Source organism: Mandrillus leucophaeus, unplaced genomic scaffold (assembly GCF_000951045.1).
Source record: "Mandrillus leucophaeus isolate KB7577 unplaced genomic scaffold, Mleu.le_1.0 Scaffold1089, whole genome shotgun sequence".
Lineage (NCBI taxonomy): Eukaryota > Metazoa > Chordata > Mammalia > Primates > Cercopithecidae > Mandrillus > Mandrillus leucophaeus.
Window position 1 is genome coordinate 735,235 of NW_012099087.1, and position 16,825 is coordinate 752,059.

General features: G+C 36.1%; 1 protein-coding gene across 1 annotated transcript in view; it reads right to left on the bottom strand.

Moving 5' to 3' along the window:
• The window catches only part of ARID2 (AT rich interactive domain 2 (ARID, RFX-like)), a 187,834-nt gene that overhangs the window by 47,714 nt on the left and 123,295 nt on the right, over positions 1–16,825 (bottom strand). Inside the window, exons 12-15 of the mRNA XM_011987553.1 lie at positions 13,898–13,979; positions 11,891–12,025; positions 11,086–11,282; positions 7,963–10,826 (exon numbers count right to left, since the gene is read on the bottom strand). Of these exons, the coding sequence (XP_011842943.1) occupies positions 7,963–10,826; positions 11,086–11,282; positions 11,891–12,025; positions 13,898–13,979 (3,278 nt within the window). The remainder of the gene's footprint in view (positions 1–7,962; positions 10,827–11,085; positions 11,283–11,890; positions 12,026–13,897; positions 13,980–16,825) is intronic.

Here is a 16,825-nt window from a genome sequence, read left to right on the forward strand (position 1 = left end):
AATTTGATTACATTAAGTTATGCATTTCTACCATAAAATTTACTTTTTATAATTTTGTTTATGATTACCTTTAAAAATCTTTAAGAAAATTATATTTATAGAAATATTTAGAAAGTTTGATTACTTTATTTAATATAAAACCACAACAGCAATACCACATTGTTATTACCACTATTTGTAGGATGAAACAATACAATTGTAGATTTTTAGGATGAAACAATACAATTGCAGATTTAAATGAGAAATAAATATACTATAAATGTACCCATTGGATTTACTTATGTGAATTCTTCACAAGAACAGATCAACTATAAATTACTACTTTTTTGTATGTTTCCTTTTAGATTTTCTAAAGAATATAATGTGAAACAATATGGTAAAAAGCAATGAAAATTTTAGATAGCAAAAAATGATGTAACCATATGTATAAAATATGATATTAACTAATTTGCAGTAAGCTGCTTAACAATTTTAGATTTTGAAGTTGCTCAATTATGTATTTTTTGTTATTTTTAGAGACAGGGTTGGTCTTGTTCTGTTGCCTAGGTGGGTTACAGAGGCATAATCATAGCTCACTATAATCTCAAATTACTGGCCTCAAGTCATCCTCCCCTTTTGGCCTCCCAAAGCGCTGGCATTACAGGTATGAGCTGCCACACCCAGCCCCCAGTCTAATTATATCTTTTGTTATTTACATAAGAATTCGAGGCTGGGCACGATGGTTCATGCCTGTAATCCTAGCACTTTGGGAGGCCCGGGGCGGGGGGGCAGGGGGGGGGGAGTGGATCACCTGAGGTCAGGTGTTTGAGACCAACCTGGCCAACATGGCGAAACCCCATCTCTACTAAAAACCAAAATTAGCTAGGCATAGTGGCAGGCATCTGTAATCCCAGCTACTTGAGAGGCTGAGGCAAGAGAATCACTTGAACCCAAGAGGCAGAGGTTGCAGTGAGCTGAGATTGCTCCACTTCACTCCAGCCTGGGTGAAAGATGGAGACTTCGTCTCAAAAGAAAACATAATAATAATAATTCTAATTGCAGGCATAAAATCTTTTAAATATATCCTGTATTTTTTTTTTTCTTTTAGATCCCATCCCTTTCTCTTGGAAAAAACACTAATAATTACAATGTATCTTAAATCAAATTTAGGCAATATATTTTCTTGAAATACCACAAACGGAAAAAGTAATGTTAAATTTCTTATAGAAATGGTGGTACATCATTTCTGAAGAACTGCTTAAAGGCAGTAAATTAAAACTCTGGGAAAACATTGAATATACTTGTTCATTTATAAGGTAATGCAGTCGTGCATCACTTAATGACACAAATACGTTTGAGAAGTGGGCCGTCAGGTGACCTATTTCATTGTTCTGTGAATGCTATACAGTGTACTTCCACAAACCTAGATGATATAGCCTATTACATACCTAGGCTATATGCAATACCCTATTGCTCCTAGGCTAAAAATCTGTATAGCATGTTATTGTACCAAATACTATAGGCAACTGTAGCACAATGGTTAAGTATTTGTGTATCATAGAAAAGGTACAGTGAAAATAAGATATTATAATCTTATGAGACTATCGTTGTATTATGTGGTCCATCCTCGACAAAAATGTCCTTAAGTAGCACATGACTGTACTGGGAATAGGTGGGAAAGCAGTAAGCTAAAATTGCTGAGAACTCAGATTAAAAGCCACAGTAATTTTCTTTAGAAAAAAACAGATAAATCACAAACATACAAGGCTACTATGACATACAAATGAAAGAAGAAAGAGAATAACATGTTGAAAGACAAAGCTGTCAGAAATGGGAACTTCGGAGTTCTAAACTCTGAGGGAAAAATCTACTTCAAGACTGACATTTCTATAATAGGTTCCCACTCTTAAGATTTTATAATGAAAAAACATACGCATGCACCAAAAACATTTTAGGACAGTACAGACATCACAAATAGGATGAGGACCTTCCAGCTTGACAGATCAGGACTCACATTTTCAATCTCGTTTTTAACTAACCATGTGATCTTGGGCTACCAACTTAACCTCTCTAATCCTCAGTTTTCTCATTTGTAAAGTGTAAGTAATAAAAACTAACTTATGAGGTGATGGGAAGACAAGAGAAACTATAAAAGAAAAGCCTAGCTTGAGAATCTCAATAAATGGCAATAATAGGAAACCATATTTTGAAGGAAAGATGATCAGTTTAGTTTGGGAATAATGACAGATGAACCAACTAAAAATGTCAATCAATAGAAGTTAATGTTGGAAAAATAAATCTGAAAACCATTCACCTGCAAATTCTAAAAGCCATAGAACTCTGATGGTGAGAAAGTGGCATGGGAGGAGGGGTTAAAGAACAAGGAAAGTATAAGGGGAAAGTTTCTATTTTTTTTGTTTTGGTAGGGTTTTGCTCTGTCACCCAGGCTGGAGTACAACGGCGTGATCACAGTTCACTGCAGCCTTGAACACGTGGGCTCATGCAATCTTCCCACCTCAGCTTCCTGAGTAGCTGTATCTTCTATGGTTGAGATAAATAGGATGGTGAAGAAACTGGGAAAGAGTATTCTAAAGAAGAGGTGAGAAGGAAAGACACTTTCAAAACCTCGTAAGGAACAAGAATTATATTTACTCTGAATGTGATATAAAAGAGAATACCTCTAGCTAGGCCAGGCACGGTGGCTCATGCCTATAATCCCAGCACTTTGGGAGGCCAAGGCAGAAGGATCACTTGAGCCCAGGAGTTTGAGACTAGCCTGGGCAACATGGCAAAACCTTGAATCTACAGAAAATACAAAAATCAGGCAGGCGTGGTAGTGTGCACCTGTAGCGCCAGCTACTCGGGAGGCTGAAGCAGGAGGATTGCTTAAGCCCAAGGGGCAGAGGTTACAGTGAGCCAAGAGTGAGCCACTGCGCTCCAGCCTAGGCAACAGAGCAAGGGTCTGTATTTAAAAAGAGAGAGAGAGAGAGAGAGAGATATGCATTTAGCTAAATGTGTCAGTCTTCAGATAAGAGAATTAAGACAGTAATAGAAATCACTGGAAAAGATTTTTGTGAATGTGGGCAATTCACTTCAACTCTTAAAAGTAGGAGTTTTGGCCAAGATAATATCAGAGACCGTTTCGGCTCTAACATATCCTCATTTTCTTAAGTTACCAAGTTTTTTCCTCTTATTAAGTATAAATTTAGATCATCAATACATCCCAACACTGCTTTATAAGAATACATTAAAATACCAACAAAAAAGTTATGTAATATTTTCCTTAGTTTTTATAATGTGCTACTGGTCTACAAATCTGAGTGGCAGTACTCTTAGAAAAACATAAATGATATTCTTGTGGCTCTTGCTAAACTGTTCTTTTATGGCTACAACTAAATGCTGGCCCCCTGAGGCTACCAATCTGTTTTCTGATGGGTTGAATAACTTTCTCAACCTCTTTACCAGTAAGATACCAATATTCCATGTTACACAGTGCCATTATTAGGAATGATTTACACTCTGAATTGAGGCGAGGCATATGTTAAATATCTTAAATATGTACATCCTTAAACTATTTTTATGTATAAGAATTTGGCATGTTATCAGATTATGAGATTAACAGATAATTAACAGATTATGTTCAACACGTATTTTGTATGATCCTGAAAAAAAAAAAGTCTTATGTTAAGCTTTTGTATCTAAGTTTCTTTCATTTTGTAAATTCTTTTTTATTTTTAATATGCCATTTAGCAAATATGTTTCCAACAGATACCAATTCATGAACAGTGGAACAGGGCAGGGCTTCTGGAAATAGTATTCTATAAATTGTGCTTCAACTTGCAGGTATTACATTTGAAATTAGCAGTTACCAATAAAGAAATGTGCCTTGAAGTAGTTACAGTTTATTTTATATTTATATAAACTGCCCAGCTAAATACTAAATATAAAATCAATGAGCATATAATTTACTTTCACATAGATTCTTTTTACTTGTTGCTATTTTTTCTGTAATAAAATTAATATAGCTGATTAATGGAGGTTGGAAGAAACAAAACTGAGAAGAAAAATATGAATTATAATGGCATTAGAAAGGATTAATTGTTGCTCCTTCTTGGCAGGGACACTTCCCTGTGCTCTTTGCAGCCCTGGGCATTCTGCAACTCTGGAAATTCCTTATCAGAGTGCAAGTACTTCCTTAACATCCCTAGATCCCTTGAAATTGTAAAATAACAAGGTTTCTCAAAAAAAAAATCACAATTAAAATCCTCTATTTTGTCCACTCCTTTAAGCTACCAATTCAAATAGTGAATAAAATGGTATTAAATCAAGGTCTAACATGCAACTTTAAAGAGTATATAAAGAAATTTAGCCGGGCATGGTGGCTTACGCCTGTAATCCCAGCACTTTGGGAGGCCGAGGTGGGCAGATCATGAGGTCAGGAGTTCGAGACCAGTCTGACCAACATGGTGAAACCCAGACTCTACTAAAAATACAAAAATTAGCCGTGCGTGGTGGCCTGTAATTCCAGTTACTCAGGAGGCTGAGGCAGGAGAATCACTTGAACCCGGGAGGTAGAGGCTGCAGTCAGCTGAGATCATGACACTGCACTCCAGCCTAGGCAAACAGAGCAAGACTCTGTCTCCAAAAAAAAAAAGAGTACATAAAGAAATTTAAGCCAGGCCTGGTGGTTCACACCCATAATCTCAGCACTTTGGGAGGCCAAGGCGAGGAGATCACTCAAGTCTACTAGGAGTTTAATACCAGCCTGGGCAACATAGGGAGATCCCAACTCTATAAAAATAAAACATAAAACAAATTAGCTGGGCATGGCAGTACGTGCCTGTGCTCCCAGTTACAGTCTTGGGAGGCTGAGGTGGAAGGATTACTTGAGCCAAGGAGGTTGAGGCTGCAGTGAGCTGTGACTGCACCACTGCATTCTAGCCTGGTCAACACAGTGACACCCTGTCTTCCCCACCTAAAATAGAAAGAGATTAAAAGGATAGGAGCAATAATGGATATGGCTATCTATTAATTAGCATGCTCTTCAGAAGGCCCAACAGCCTTCTCTTCAAAAGAAACTTATAACGCCATCTTGAACAGTTAATTTTTTTGTCTGTTAAAAATATTTAGCCCCAATAGGTACTTCATCTTCTATATATAAAGATAAAGCATACCTTCCCCATTACTAACTGCCCATATATGTAGCAGGCACTGGGCTAAGTGCTATATATAGGAATGCTGTTTTTGTTATTCTCATTCTCACAGACATCATGTATGCTACATCTCTTTTTCCTTGCAAAGTTTTTAATTTCCAAAAGACAATCAATATCAGTTTTAGAAATAAAGAATATACTTATTTTAAATAAACTATATCCTTTGTGAGAATATAAGAAAGTTTAACACAGATTTTTCAGATTAGGATAAAAATGTATTGATTTTTTGGTCTGAATTAACTACGTATATGTCCAATGTGCTAAGTAAAGCATTTTAGCATTAATGTCCTAAAATTATCATTTAGTAGAACATCCTATAACACCACAGCTCAAATAATCAATGAGTTTTAGCAATAATGTGCTAAAATGATCATTTAATAGAACTAACATCCTCTACCACAACAGTTCAAATAATCAATATGTTAGATTAAAAAAAGGCTTTCTAGAGCTTTATAGAGAAATCTTCTAGAATAGTGGAGAGAAGAAAGGTTAATGGGTTAAGAGCATGAGTTTTGGTTTCAGACACAAACAGGTTTCTGTCCTGGTACCATTTCACATTAGTTGGTAATCTTGGGCAAGTTATTAGCCATCTTGAGTCCTCATCTTTATAATAATTTTTACCTAATAAGGTTGTGTGAGGATTAAATGAGAAACTGCTTTAGTATAAAGTCCCCACGACATGTCCTCGTCTTAGGTAGTATTATTGTTCATTCTTTGTAACTATGATATTACTGACTACAACCACATTGGAAGACTAAGGATACAAAAAATGAGTGTTGATGAAACAATTCCATAGTGATGGAGATGGAGTTTTTCTCTAATTTGGCTTGTTCTGTTATAACTATTTAGGATTGTAAAGGTCTCTAGGAGGAAAAACAGGCACATAATCAAGGTGAAGTAGGAAATTATTAAATATAAGAGAAAAAACCTAACTATGGAATGTCTACTACACACTCCACATTGCACTAATTAAAAAATTGTGTTTAAGTGAAAAGCTGAACATGTGGAAGCTTGAATAAAAATGATACAGTATTTTCCATCAATAACTCAGGATTAATTATTGCCATGTATATAACATCCCTCAAAGCAGAAGTCTCCAACCAATTTTTCCACAGACCAGGGAGTGAAGAGATGGTTTTGGGGTGATACAAGCACATTACATTTATTAAGCACTTTATTTCTATTATTACATTGTAATATATAATGAAATAATTATACAACTTGGCATAATGTAGAATCATTGGGAGTCCTGAGCTTGTTTTCCTGCAACTTGACAGTCCCCTCTGGGGGATGGGAGACAGTGACGGATCATCAGGCATTAGATTCTCCTAAGGAGCGTGCAACCTAGATCCTTCGCGTGCATAGTTCACCATAGGGTTTGTGCTCCTATGAGAATCTAATGCTGAAACTGATCTGACAGGAGACAGAGCTCAGGATATAACGCGAGTGATGGGGAGTAGCTGTAAGTAAATATAGATGAATCTTCACTGGCTCACCTGACGCTCACCTCTGGCTGTATGGCCAAGTTACTAATGGGCCATGGACTGGTACCTGTCCATGGCCCAGGGATTGGAGACCCCTATCCTAAAGAATATACAACTTAGTCATTCGAAATTAGATCTAGACAATACAAATATATAAATTAAAATCTCATTATTCCCCAGAGCAGCACTGTCCAACTTTATCCTTCTTTTTTTTTTCTGAAATTTACTTTAAGAAGGCAACTTCATTCATTCATATGAAGAAAGATGCATATTAGTAGAATAACTGTTCTGAAGCAAGGGGCTCTTCCTTTTGTTTTTGTACTTTCCATTTGGCTATTGCCCACATCTAGATTTGGTACTAATGCCAACAACAGCCATATATCTGCTGTCATTGCCATAACCATACAGAAGAAGCCCAAGCCAGAACCGTGTCAGTAGAGTTGGCAGTAGTCATGGAAGATTCTGGCTATGCAGGAATTAGGAAAAACTGAGTGAAAGAGAAGTGATCCAGGAAATAGGTGGCGACGACTGTTAAGAGAATCCATGATTTCAGTGGAAAGAGCATAAGAGATTGTCCTTAAAATCTTCATAATCTGATTGGATCCTCAATTTAGTAGTGCTGATTTTAGAAAATACTTGTATTTATTAAGGCATGCAGAGATGGAATATTGGCATTAAAAAGGCAATAGCAGGAATATGACAGTAAAGCAAAGGAGTAAGAAACAGAAAAGAATATCAGAATATCTGAAACAAATTGAAATTACAATAAATAATACTTTTTAACACTAAAGGAGATTGATGCAATACATAAATACAAAAAGAATACGACTGATAAAGTTATTACAAGATTCATCCTTATTACAAAAGTACTGTTAAAGAGGCAACAAAAACACACTCAGGTCAAAATCAAATACAGAAATCCCCATTTAGAATACTCTTAGAACCCCCATTTCCCCAACCCTTGTGCAGTAAACTCAAAAAGGAGATTAAGATACATTTTTTTTTAAATTCTCCAAAAGATGTTAGATTAGCAACTGCTTCTCTACTTTGGGCCTAAAAAATTATTATTTTGGATCTATAACAAAATTGAAAGATTCTTTAAAACAAGTGCTAAAATTGAAAACTAATATTACAAAACCAGAGAAAAAGAACAGGACAGGTTGGATACAAGTGAGCTGATACAGTAACTTTCCAAGATGAGACATGGAAAACAGTGCATTTCCCTCTAAAATCATATTTACAGATCAGAAATTTTATAAGAGAAATGTGATCATAGAATAACTTACCTGCGGGACCACATTCTGTACATACGTTGGTGGATGCTGTTGCTTTTGCTGAACAGCACTTTCTATTGCTACTTTAGCTACAGTGCTTGGATCTGCTCCTGCTGGCACAGCAACCATTGTTGCACTGCAGCCAGCATTGTTGGGGTCACTGATTGTAACAATTCTAACTCCTACTTTATTTGGAATTCCTGTGACTGTTTCCCTATCATTATCCTCTGCTGGCCTCTTTACAGTTTTGCATTCTGCTGTGCCATTTGTAGACCGAACGTCAGATGATAGGGCAGGAGAATGGGACACTTTTGATCCTGAGTCGGGAACCGCTATGATTTGATGTCCCTGTATAACAGAGGTTGTAGAATGTGGTGAGACAACTACACTTGGGCGTTGCTGAGGCACATCTGAATTCAAACTTGAAGCTAGAGGTCCATTAAGCAAATCAGTACCACTAAATTGCTGTGTTGCCACATTTGAAGCCTCCTGTATACTGCTCACAGATGATGAACCACCCAAAGTTAATACAGGTCCATTAGAAATTCTTTCTAGTTGATCACCTTTGGCAGTATCTTGCTGAGTGATATCTAAAGTCCCTTGTGGTTCCATTGGAGATATCTCACCATTTCCTACATGATTGGAAGTTTTATGATTTGGAATGTTTTTGCTTAAATGAGAACCATCTCCTTTATCAAAATCACAGATTCCATTAACTAGCGGTTTTTTCAAATCACTTTTCATATCTTGCATGTCTATTTGTTCTGAGTTCTGTTTTCCAGATGCTCCATTCTCACCTAATTCCAATGATGGCCCATTACTGATTAGTGAGCACTGATTAGTCTCACTTTGAATTTTCCCTGAGTTTGAAGGAGGTAGACTTGAGTCACTGTACTTTCTCCCATTTAAAAGACTTCCCACCTGCATTTCATTTTCCTTTGTATCCCCGTTGCTGGTGTTTGTGGCTCCTCGTCGGCAGGACGGATTCTCCATGACTTCAATTTTACGTTCATGAACATGTAAACCTGTTGCTTCCTTTGCTTCCTCCTCCTTTTGGCAAATTATTTTATCACCTTTGAATGGGGGAGTAGCAGTCGTACATGATGATTGTCCAGCAGGAGATGCTTGAGTGGCTGGAAGCGTTTGTACTGGAAGTCCAACTCCTGTCTGCGTTCCACTCATGGTAATTCCTGCTGGAGCAATGAGCTGAGTTGTATTTCCCTGACTCACAGTTGCAGTTGCAAAACTCGTATTTGGCACAACTGTTATGGTTACCTGGTTGCCAGAAGTCCCTTGGAAAATGGTTGCTGGGCTATTTGAGATCAGTGGGCCTGGCAATATTTGTAAGTTCGAAATGGGCACAGTTTGTACTCCGCCTGTGGGTGGCATTGCACTTGGGACCAACTGAACATTTTGCTGCCCAACCAATAGCTGCTGAGCTGGAGTTTGCCCCTGCACTCCAAAACCTGCGGCTTGGTTACTGGCCACCTGATAGACCACCTGAGGGCTAGGAGCTCTTGCATTATTAGGGGGAGGAATCTGTGGAGCTGGGAGAATAAGCTTACCACCTGGTGTTGAAGGACCACGTTTTGGAAGCAGAAGCTGTTTAATCAGACTTGACTCACCAGAAGCAGGCTGACCAACTCCTGCATTCGACTGCTGAGGTTGAACTTGCATCTGTACTTGTTGGGGCTGCTGAACTTGTACTTGTACCTGCTGTGGTGGTGGTGCTGGTGAATGTTGCTGCTGTTGCTGCCTTTTCACAGATAACATTTGACTGACAGTAGGAGGTGGTCCCTGTGATTGAGGGGTAGAAGATGACGACATGGCAGTAGGGACTTGGTTATTAGTAGCTGGGACAGGTGATGGTGAAGAAGATGGAGTTATGTTAGGTTGTCCAGTTAGCTGAACTGTCTGACCAGCTGGAAGAGCTGCTGGATTAGCAAGAACAATTTGGTGAATGGCTGGTGCGTAAGTTTGACCTTGTTGAGCTGGCTGGCTTACAATCACTACACTTTGTTGGGTTGGCTGCTGTGGTTGTTGAATAGGCTGCTGTACCACTGTTGATGAAACTTGCTGAGAAGGGAGAGGTTTTGGTGCAATGTTCTGAAATCCTACCCTTGAGGGTTGTGGACTTGGGACCCCAGCAATAGTAACCATTTGTCCTGTGGCTACCTGAAAATTCTGTACTGAAGTTGCTGAGACAATATTGGATGCAGAAGTTGTTACATACTGTGGGGGTGCTATGATAACAGTATCTTGTGACTGGCTACCAGCTGATGTCTGTTGAGATGAAGTTTGCACAGGTTGGGGTGATGTGGTGATTAACTGTTGACCCTGTGAAACTGTAGAAGTACATGCTGGTATGTTCTGTACTCTGCCAAATATATGACTCTGTGGGACAGCTTGTTGAATTACTGTAACAGGAGTGCCTGAAGGGATCTGTCCTGGTACCACTGTGTGTAATGGAGACTGTTGTGGAATTACAGATGGATGGTGAAGCAATGTCTGAGAATTCACAACTGTAACAGGTTGTGGCCCTGTACTATGATTCTGAACAACAGAACTCTGTGGAGGTCCTCCTCCAACAGCAATACTAACAGGAACTCCTGTCTGGGGTATGGAATTCTGGATAACTGTAGCCTTAACAACTTCACAAGGAATTGGAGCTTTATTTTGAATGACAGTCACTGGAGCATTCTGTTGCTGGTGGGTATGAACTGAAGGATTTGGTGGAATTCTTGAAACAGTTTGTGCCACAGTATGAACACCTTGTACAGGAAAAGACATTTGTGTTGCAGTCAAATTTGAAGATTGGTTGGTAACAGGAGTCCTCTGAAAATGGTTTCCTATGGTTTGTGATCCATGAGGGATTCCTGAAAATATGAAGAAAACGTCAAAATTCCAAATGAAATGACTGAAAGCCCCAAGTAGGAATTATTTTACTTAAGAGAAAATAGTTTTAAGAAATTAACATTTAACAATTTTGAATCATATCAATATGATAATAGACCAAGGAAGAAAATGCTACCGGAGAATTAAAAGTTATACATTTAGAAACATAGAATATACATTTTCCATTCAGTTTTATTATTAATTCAGTAATACTTTAAAAAATACAATAAAAATTAACACCTGCAGGTGAAGGAGCGGGAGATACATCAGGAACAGAATCAACACGAACAACAGAAGTAGAAACTGGTTGCTGCTGATAGTACATCTGAATGGGAAGTGGTATAGCCCTCCGTTTTACTCCTACTACATGAATATGTGCCTGCCCATTGTTACTGGAATCCTCCACTCTCTTCACTGTATGATTTGGAAAGACAGTTCTGTAAAGTACATACATAATCAGTAAGTTTTGATAACTATCACATTGACTTCTAACACTATGTTTATATGAATAACAGGAGTATGTTTACTGTCACTTATGTATGAACAGTATGACACATAAGTATATTCTGCAAGGATGGAAAGCAAAGAAATATAAAAGATTAATCCTCCCATTTAAAAAGTCATTATTTATTAACAATGTCACCGGGTTTTAAATAATTCCACCCACATATAACTAATAAAAGATACCTATTTTTATGAACTTTACAAAATATCAAAAAGTCTTTGTATTTGAAGATAATATTATATACTACTATTCAAGATTAAAAAGACATAGTCATCATGTCTTTAACATGTAAAAGTAGGTAGGAAAAAGAAAGTAAACTTAATTTCTTTGATAAATCTCTTAATGTTCCAACACAAACACCAGGTGTGCTTTCTGAAACCGCTTTTTATTTAAACCTCCACCACACTATAACCTATCCATATGAAATTTCTAGTAGTAGAAATATTTAAAACTAGATAAGATATTTGGTATTTTCTTCAAAGAGCAAGAGATATTGTAAGTAACGTAAATGGACTTCATTTAAAGAACTACGGATCCTACCTAAGACATTTATAAAATCCAGTTGATGTTAGGATTCCACCACGAGCTAATTTACTGCAAGTTGAGAGGTATTCAGAATACATTTCTGCTCGAGAAACAGAACAATCTGGATTTACTTCAAAATGAGCATTTAGCCTAAAAGAGGAGACAAATTAAGCATTATACAATATACTCTAGGAAAGTCCATAAAATATACTAAAGCCATGTGGAGGCAATGTGTTAAAACTAATAATTATACCTATTAATCAAATTTCACTGACTCATATGTTAGTAGCAAAAATATATGGTAAATTTTAGATCAAGAGATTAACATACTTATTTTAGTAATAAAAATGTCACTGACAACAAATATAAAAACTATGTTCACAATCCAGTGAGAGCAGAGTTGGTCTGCTGACAACAAATGTTCTGTAACAAATAGTTTTATTTAGTGAATATCTATTCAGGATCCTGTCTTGTAATAATCACAATATAAAATAAGTTCCCAATTATGTGCTATTTGCATTGTAGCTGAAGAAAACTGGGGGAAACTGAACTAAGATTAAACTTTTCTTGGCTCTTGGATCAAATTCCTTCAGAAAAAACTTAGCCAAGCTTTTCAGCTACTTCCTAAAACAATGACACTTTCCATGCTGCATACTCCCATTTCCCCATTTCAAAACAGTTTTAATTTGTAATCCATTAACAACTAATTCAAACTTCATTTGTCTTTTTCTTAAAATGACCTTTACCTATAAATTGGGATTGGAGCCTAATTACCCTGATAGGCTCTTTCCATAACTCACTATGTATAATAGGCCAAACTTAGCTTTTTCTGAAAAACTAAATCAAACAGTAATTATGATTTTAAAAAAAACTGTGAAATGATTCTCTTCCCCTTCTCCAAGAACTAGCAGAAATGTGCAACTGAGATTTGTAAGACCAAATCTATGCTTAACACACACACATTTTATAGTGGTTATGGTGTGTATTTTTTCCAACTTTCATAATCCTGTCTGTACTGAAATTTCAAAAAGACTAAATATAAAAACTTCATTTTGGTTGCAATGTAGAAGACAAACATTTCAAAATATTACTGGAAAAGATTCAAGGGGCCAATGTGTAAAACTATAGAAGGTGAGGCAAAAGCAAACAATTAGAGATATTTAAAACCATAAACCTGATTTAAGCAAAGTAGAAAAGTCTAGAGAAAACTGTCATAGGAACAAAGATATGTATTGAATGCACCAAAAATATGGAACAAAGAGTGACACGAGCATGAAATGGGAGACAAATAATGTTAGTGAATGGCAGAAAAGTGATCAAAAGTGATATATCACTGGAAAGTGATTGTGTACTTCAATCTGTTAATCTCCTAAAGAATTTAAGTCGAACTTCATACTAATGTTGAGGCAACTATCCATAAGTGAAATTTTTAAAACTCTACATTTGCTTTTTTTCAGAAAGTGGCGGACATATGACTACACAATCTTTTCAAGGAAATTATTATTGTCAAGCTGTTTATTTCTGTTCTATCATTTGATTAATGTCCCTTTACTAGTCACACGCCCAAAAAAATTATTAATGAATAAGAAGTTTTATTTTAGATGGAAGAGAAGAGACATTTTAAAAAACCTGGTTTTATTTTCTTAAGGTCAGTCCAATTCAGTTTTAACAAAATGTTAATTTTAGAAGAACAAATTTTATAACCTGACAAACTGTACTTTCTACAAAGTGAAAGATAACTTTTTAACACAAATTTTACTCTGAAAAAAGTTAAATGGTGTAATTTAATGAAATTCTAGTCATACGATTTTAATTCTGAAAATTCTGATGAATATTTTTCTTTCAAATTATTCCAATATACAAGGGGATTTTAAAGTGTCCTTTCTTTGTGTAAATGATATTCTACTCTAACTAAAAAGGAATACAGAATAAAATATTCTCGATGTCTGAAGCATACATTTCCTCTTTTTCTTTGCTTTACTCTTCCCAAGGATAAATCCTTAATAGAAATAAACCACTTACCACTGACAAGCAAACTTCTCACTATCTATTTCCACTATTCCTGGAGGTGGAGCAACATGCTGCGCTACAACTGCTCTGGAAGCTAAAGAAAAAAATACATTAGCTACATCATTTCTTAAAACTTAGTCACTATATGCCATACTTATTTTATGGATGTTGAACCCATTAATACTCACAATGAATACCTTTTTAAAAGGTGTATAAACATATGAAAGTATACACATTTGAGAACAAACCTAATATATAATGGAGAACATATCACACCAGGCACTGTCTTAGAGGATTCATATGAACTATTTTGTTTAACCTCACAATCATTCGAATAATAACAATTAATATGGATGATTTAGTTAACATAACATCTATTATTCCCATGGGCAAGACACTGAACTAAATACTTTACAATGTCTGCTTACTCAATTCTTCTGTGAGGTAGGTACAGAAAAGAAAACTGAGACTCAAAGTGATTCAAAAAACTGGTTCAGGGTCATACAGTTCAACACATAAGTTGAGCATCTTTCAGTTTAGCTATGGAAGCAGAATGCAGCAGAAATTATAGCTTCACTCCCTAATTTAAAAGATTAATAACTGTAAGTGGCACATATAAAATTTTTGGAATACAGTGAACAAAAGCTGAACTAATTTAAAGTCTCATATTCAAAAAAGGATTTCCATAATTTTTCTGGGGAGGAAAAAAAGAAGATATCTGTTGTAATAATAAATTTGAATTATACTTTTTTCCTGAAAGAGGCAACCTGGTTGTATACAAATTTACTAGCTATTAATCTTAAGATACATACTTTCTAAAGTTTCATTTATGACGTATTTTAAAAGTTTCAAGGTCAATGAATAAGTGAGTAAATCACCTATTATTTTCTAACATGTTGAAGAGATTTGTAGAAAAATGATGTATGTTATCTCTTCTTCTCCACTATGTTATACAAAGGAACTAATGAAAACATGAAAAATATAAAGTAAAAGTCGTATTATAAATTATAAGTCTGAATCATATATTTGTAAATTAATTATCCTTTTTTCACTATTCATTAGCATTACTTTGCAGGTTTTTAGAAAAACTGTTATGTGACATGGCAATGTAGTTTTCAAACACACAGATTATACACAATTTTTTTCAGATGATATTTTAGCAAAGCTGCTCAGAACCCTCAAACAGAACAAACACATCTTAAAATTATTGGAACTAGGCAAGCTCCATAGCACAGCCAAATCTGTGAATAATCTGAGGCAATCATAACCTTTGATGAATGCCCCATGCTTTGAAGTAATAGCTAATTGTAGCCACTTAATAAACATATACTGTGTATAAATCCATTTATATTTACATTATTTATTTTAATCTTTTAAGTCGAAGTTTAATTATCCCTATTTCACAGATCAGAAAACTAAAGCTCAGAGATTAAGTTCAGCCAGGAACATATGGTGGAGATAGTAGAGCTGGGTATACTTGAAAGGACTTCCTTTAAAAGTGTTAGATTTGAATCCAGGTCTGTCACATTTCAGAGGCCATACTATTATATGCTCCTTGAGATAATGCAACAGTTAGAACAAAAATAATTTTTCCTGTTGGCAATCCTAGCTTATCTTTTCTTCTCCTTCTAACTCGAGGATATTAATACCGAAAATACTTTCTAGGGTCTGAAACTATGTAGAAATCTTCCCTTTATCATCTCTACTATGAAAGAGCATACCCTACTCAGACTGAAATTTCCTGAATGAATTAGCAATCAATTTCATGAAACACTAGAAATTACATTAAAATCATGAGAAGCCTTTATAAACAATGTAGAAGGAAGAATAAAATCACAAATGGGAATTTAAACTGGAAACATAATTACTATAAAAAGTAGCTACAAACTGAGAAGCACTGCCCTCAGGATACCTGAAGACATTCCAAATGAAGGTGCATATACTTTGAATCAATTTCCAGATACTCAGCTTTCTTATGTATTCTTCCTAAAACTGCTTTGCATAAGAGTATCACCTCCTCTTTGATAATTGTTTTTCTCTCATTTTGGAATCAAATGACTTAATTCTCACCCATCTTTGATAGCCCTGCAGGATTATGCATTATGGTTAAATGCATAAATCTAGAGCTAAAGAATTCCATCACTCACTAGCTAGCTGTGTAACTATGAGCAAAATAACTCTGTCTATACAATGGAGGAAAGTAACCGTACACTAACCTCATATGTTGCTATAAGGATTAGATTATGTGCAAGTCACTTAAAATAACGCCTAGCACAAAGTAAGCACTATATAAACGCTAGCTACTATTATTATTGTTATAGCGTAACAACATGTGGAACACTAAAGAGAGAATTCAAAACATTAGTGTCCATGAAGCCTCTTAACCAAGGTATTATTGGTATAGCTTCCTGTCAATACCAGTATTTTATATATTACAGTTAAGGGCAAAGTTGGGCATTAGAAATTCAGTATTCTGGCCCTTTGATTTGTTCTAAATTCAGAAACATTGTAGAGTAATGATAATTTTGCTTAATGCCCTTGCCTCCTCAACTACTGTCAAAGAATGCACTACTTCTTAGGCAGAATCCTGTGTAAACAAAGTACAGAAAATATTTTAAAGAAATATCAAAGGTAGGTCAGGCATGGTGGCTCATGCCTGTAATTCCAGCACTTTGGGAGGCTGAAGTGGGTGAACTGCTTGATCCCAGGAGTTTGAGACTGCCTGGGCAACACAGTGAAACCCCATTCCTTACAAAAAATACAAAAATTAGCCGGACTTGGTGGCATGTACTTGTAGTACCAAATACTCAGGAGCCTGAGGTAGGGGGATTGATTGAGCTCCCGGGGTCAAGGCTGCAGTGAGCCAGGTTCTGATCACGCCACTGCACTCCAGTCTGGGTGACAGAGTGAGACCCTTTCTCAAACAAAGAAGTAGGGGGA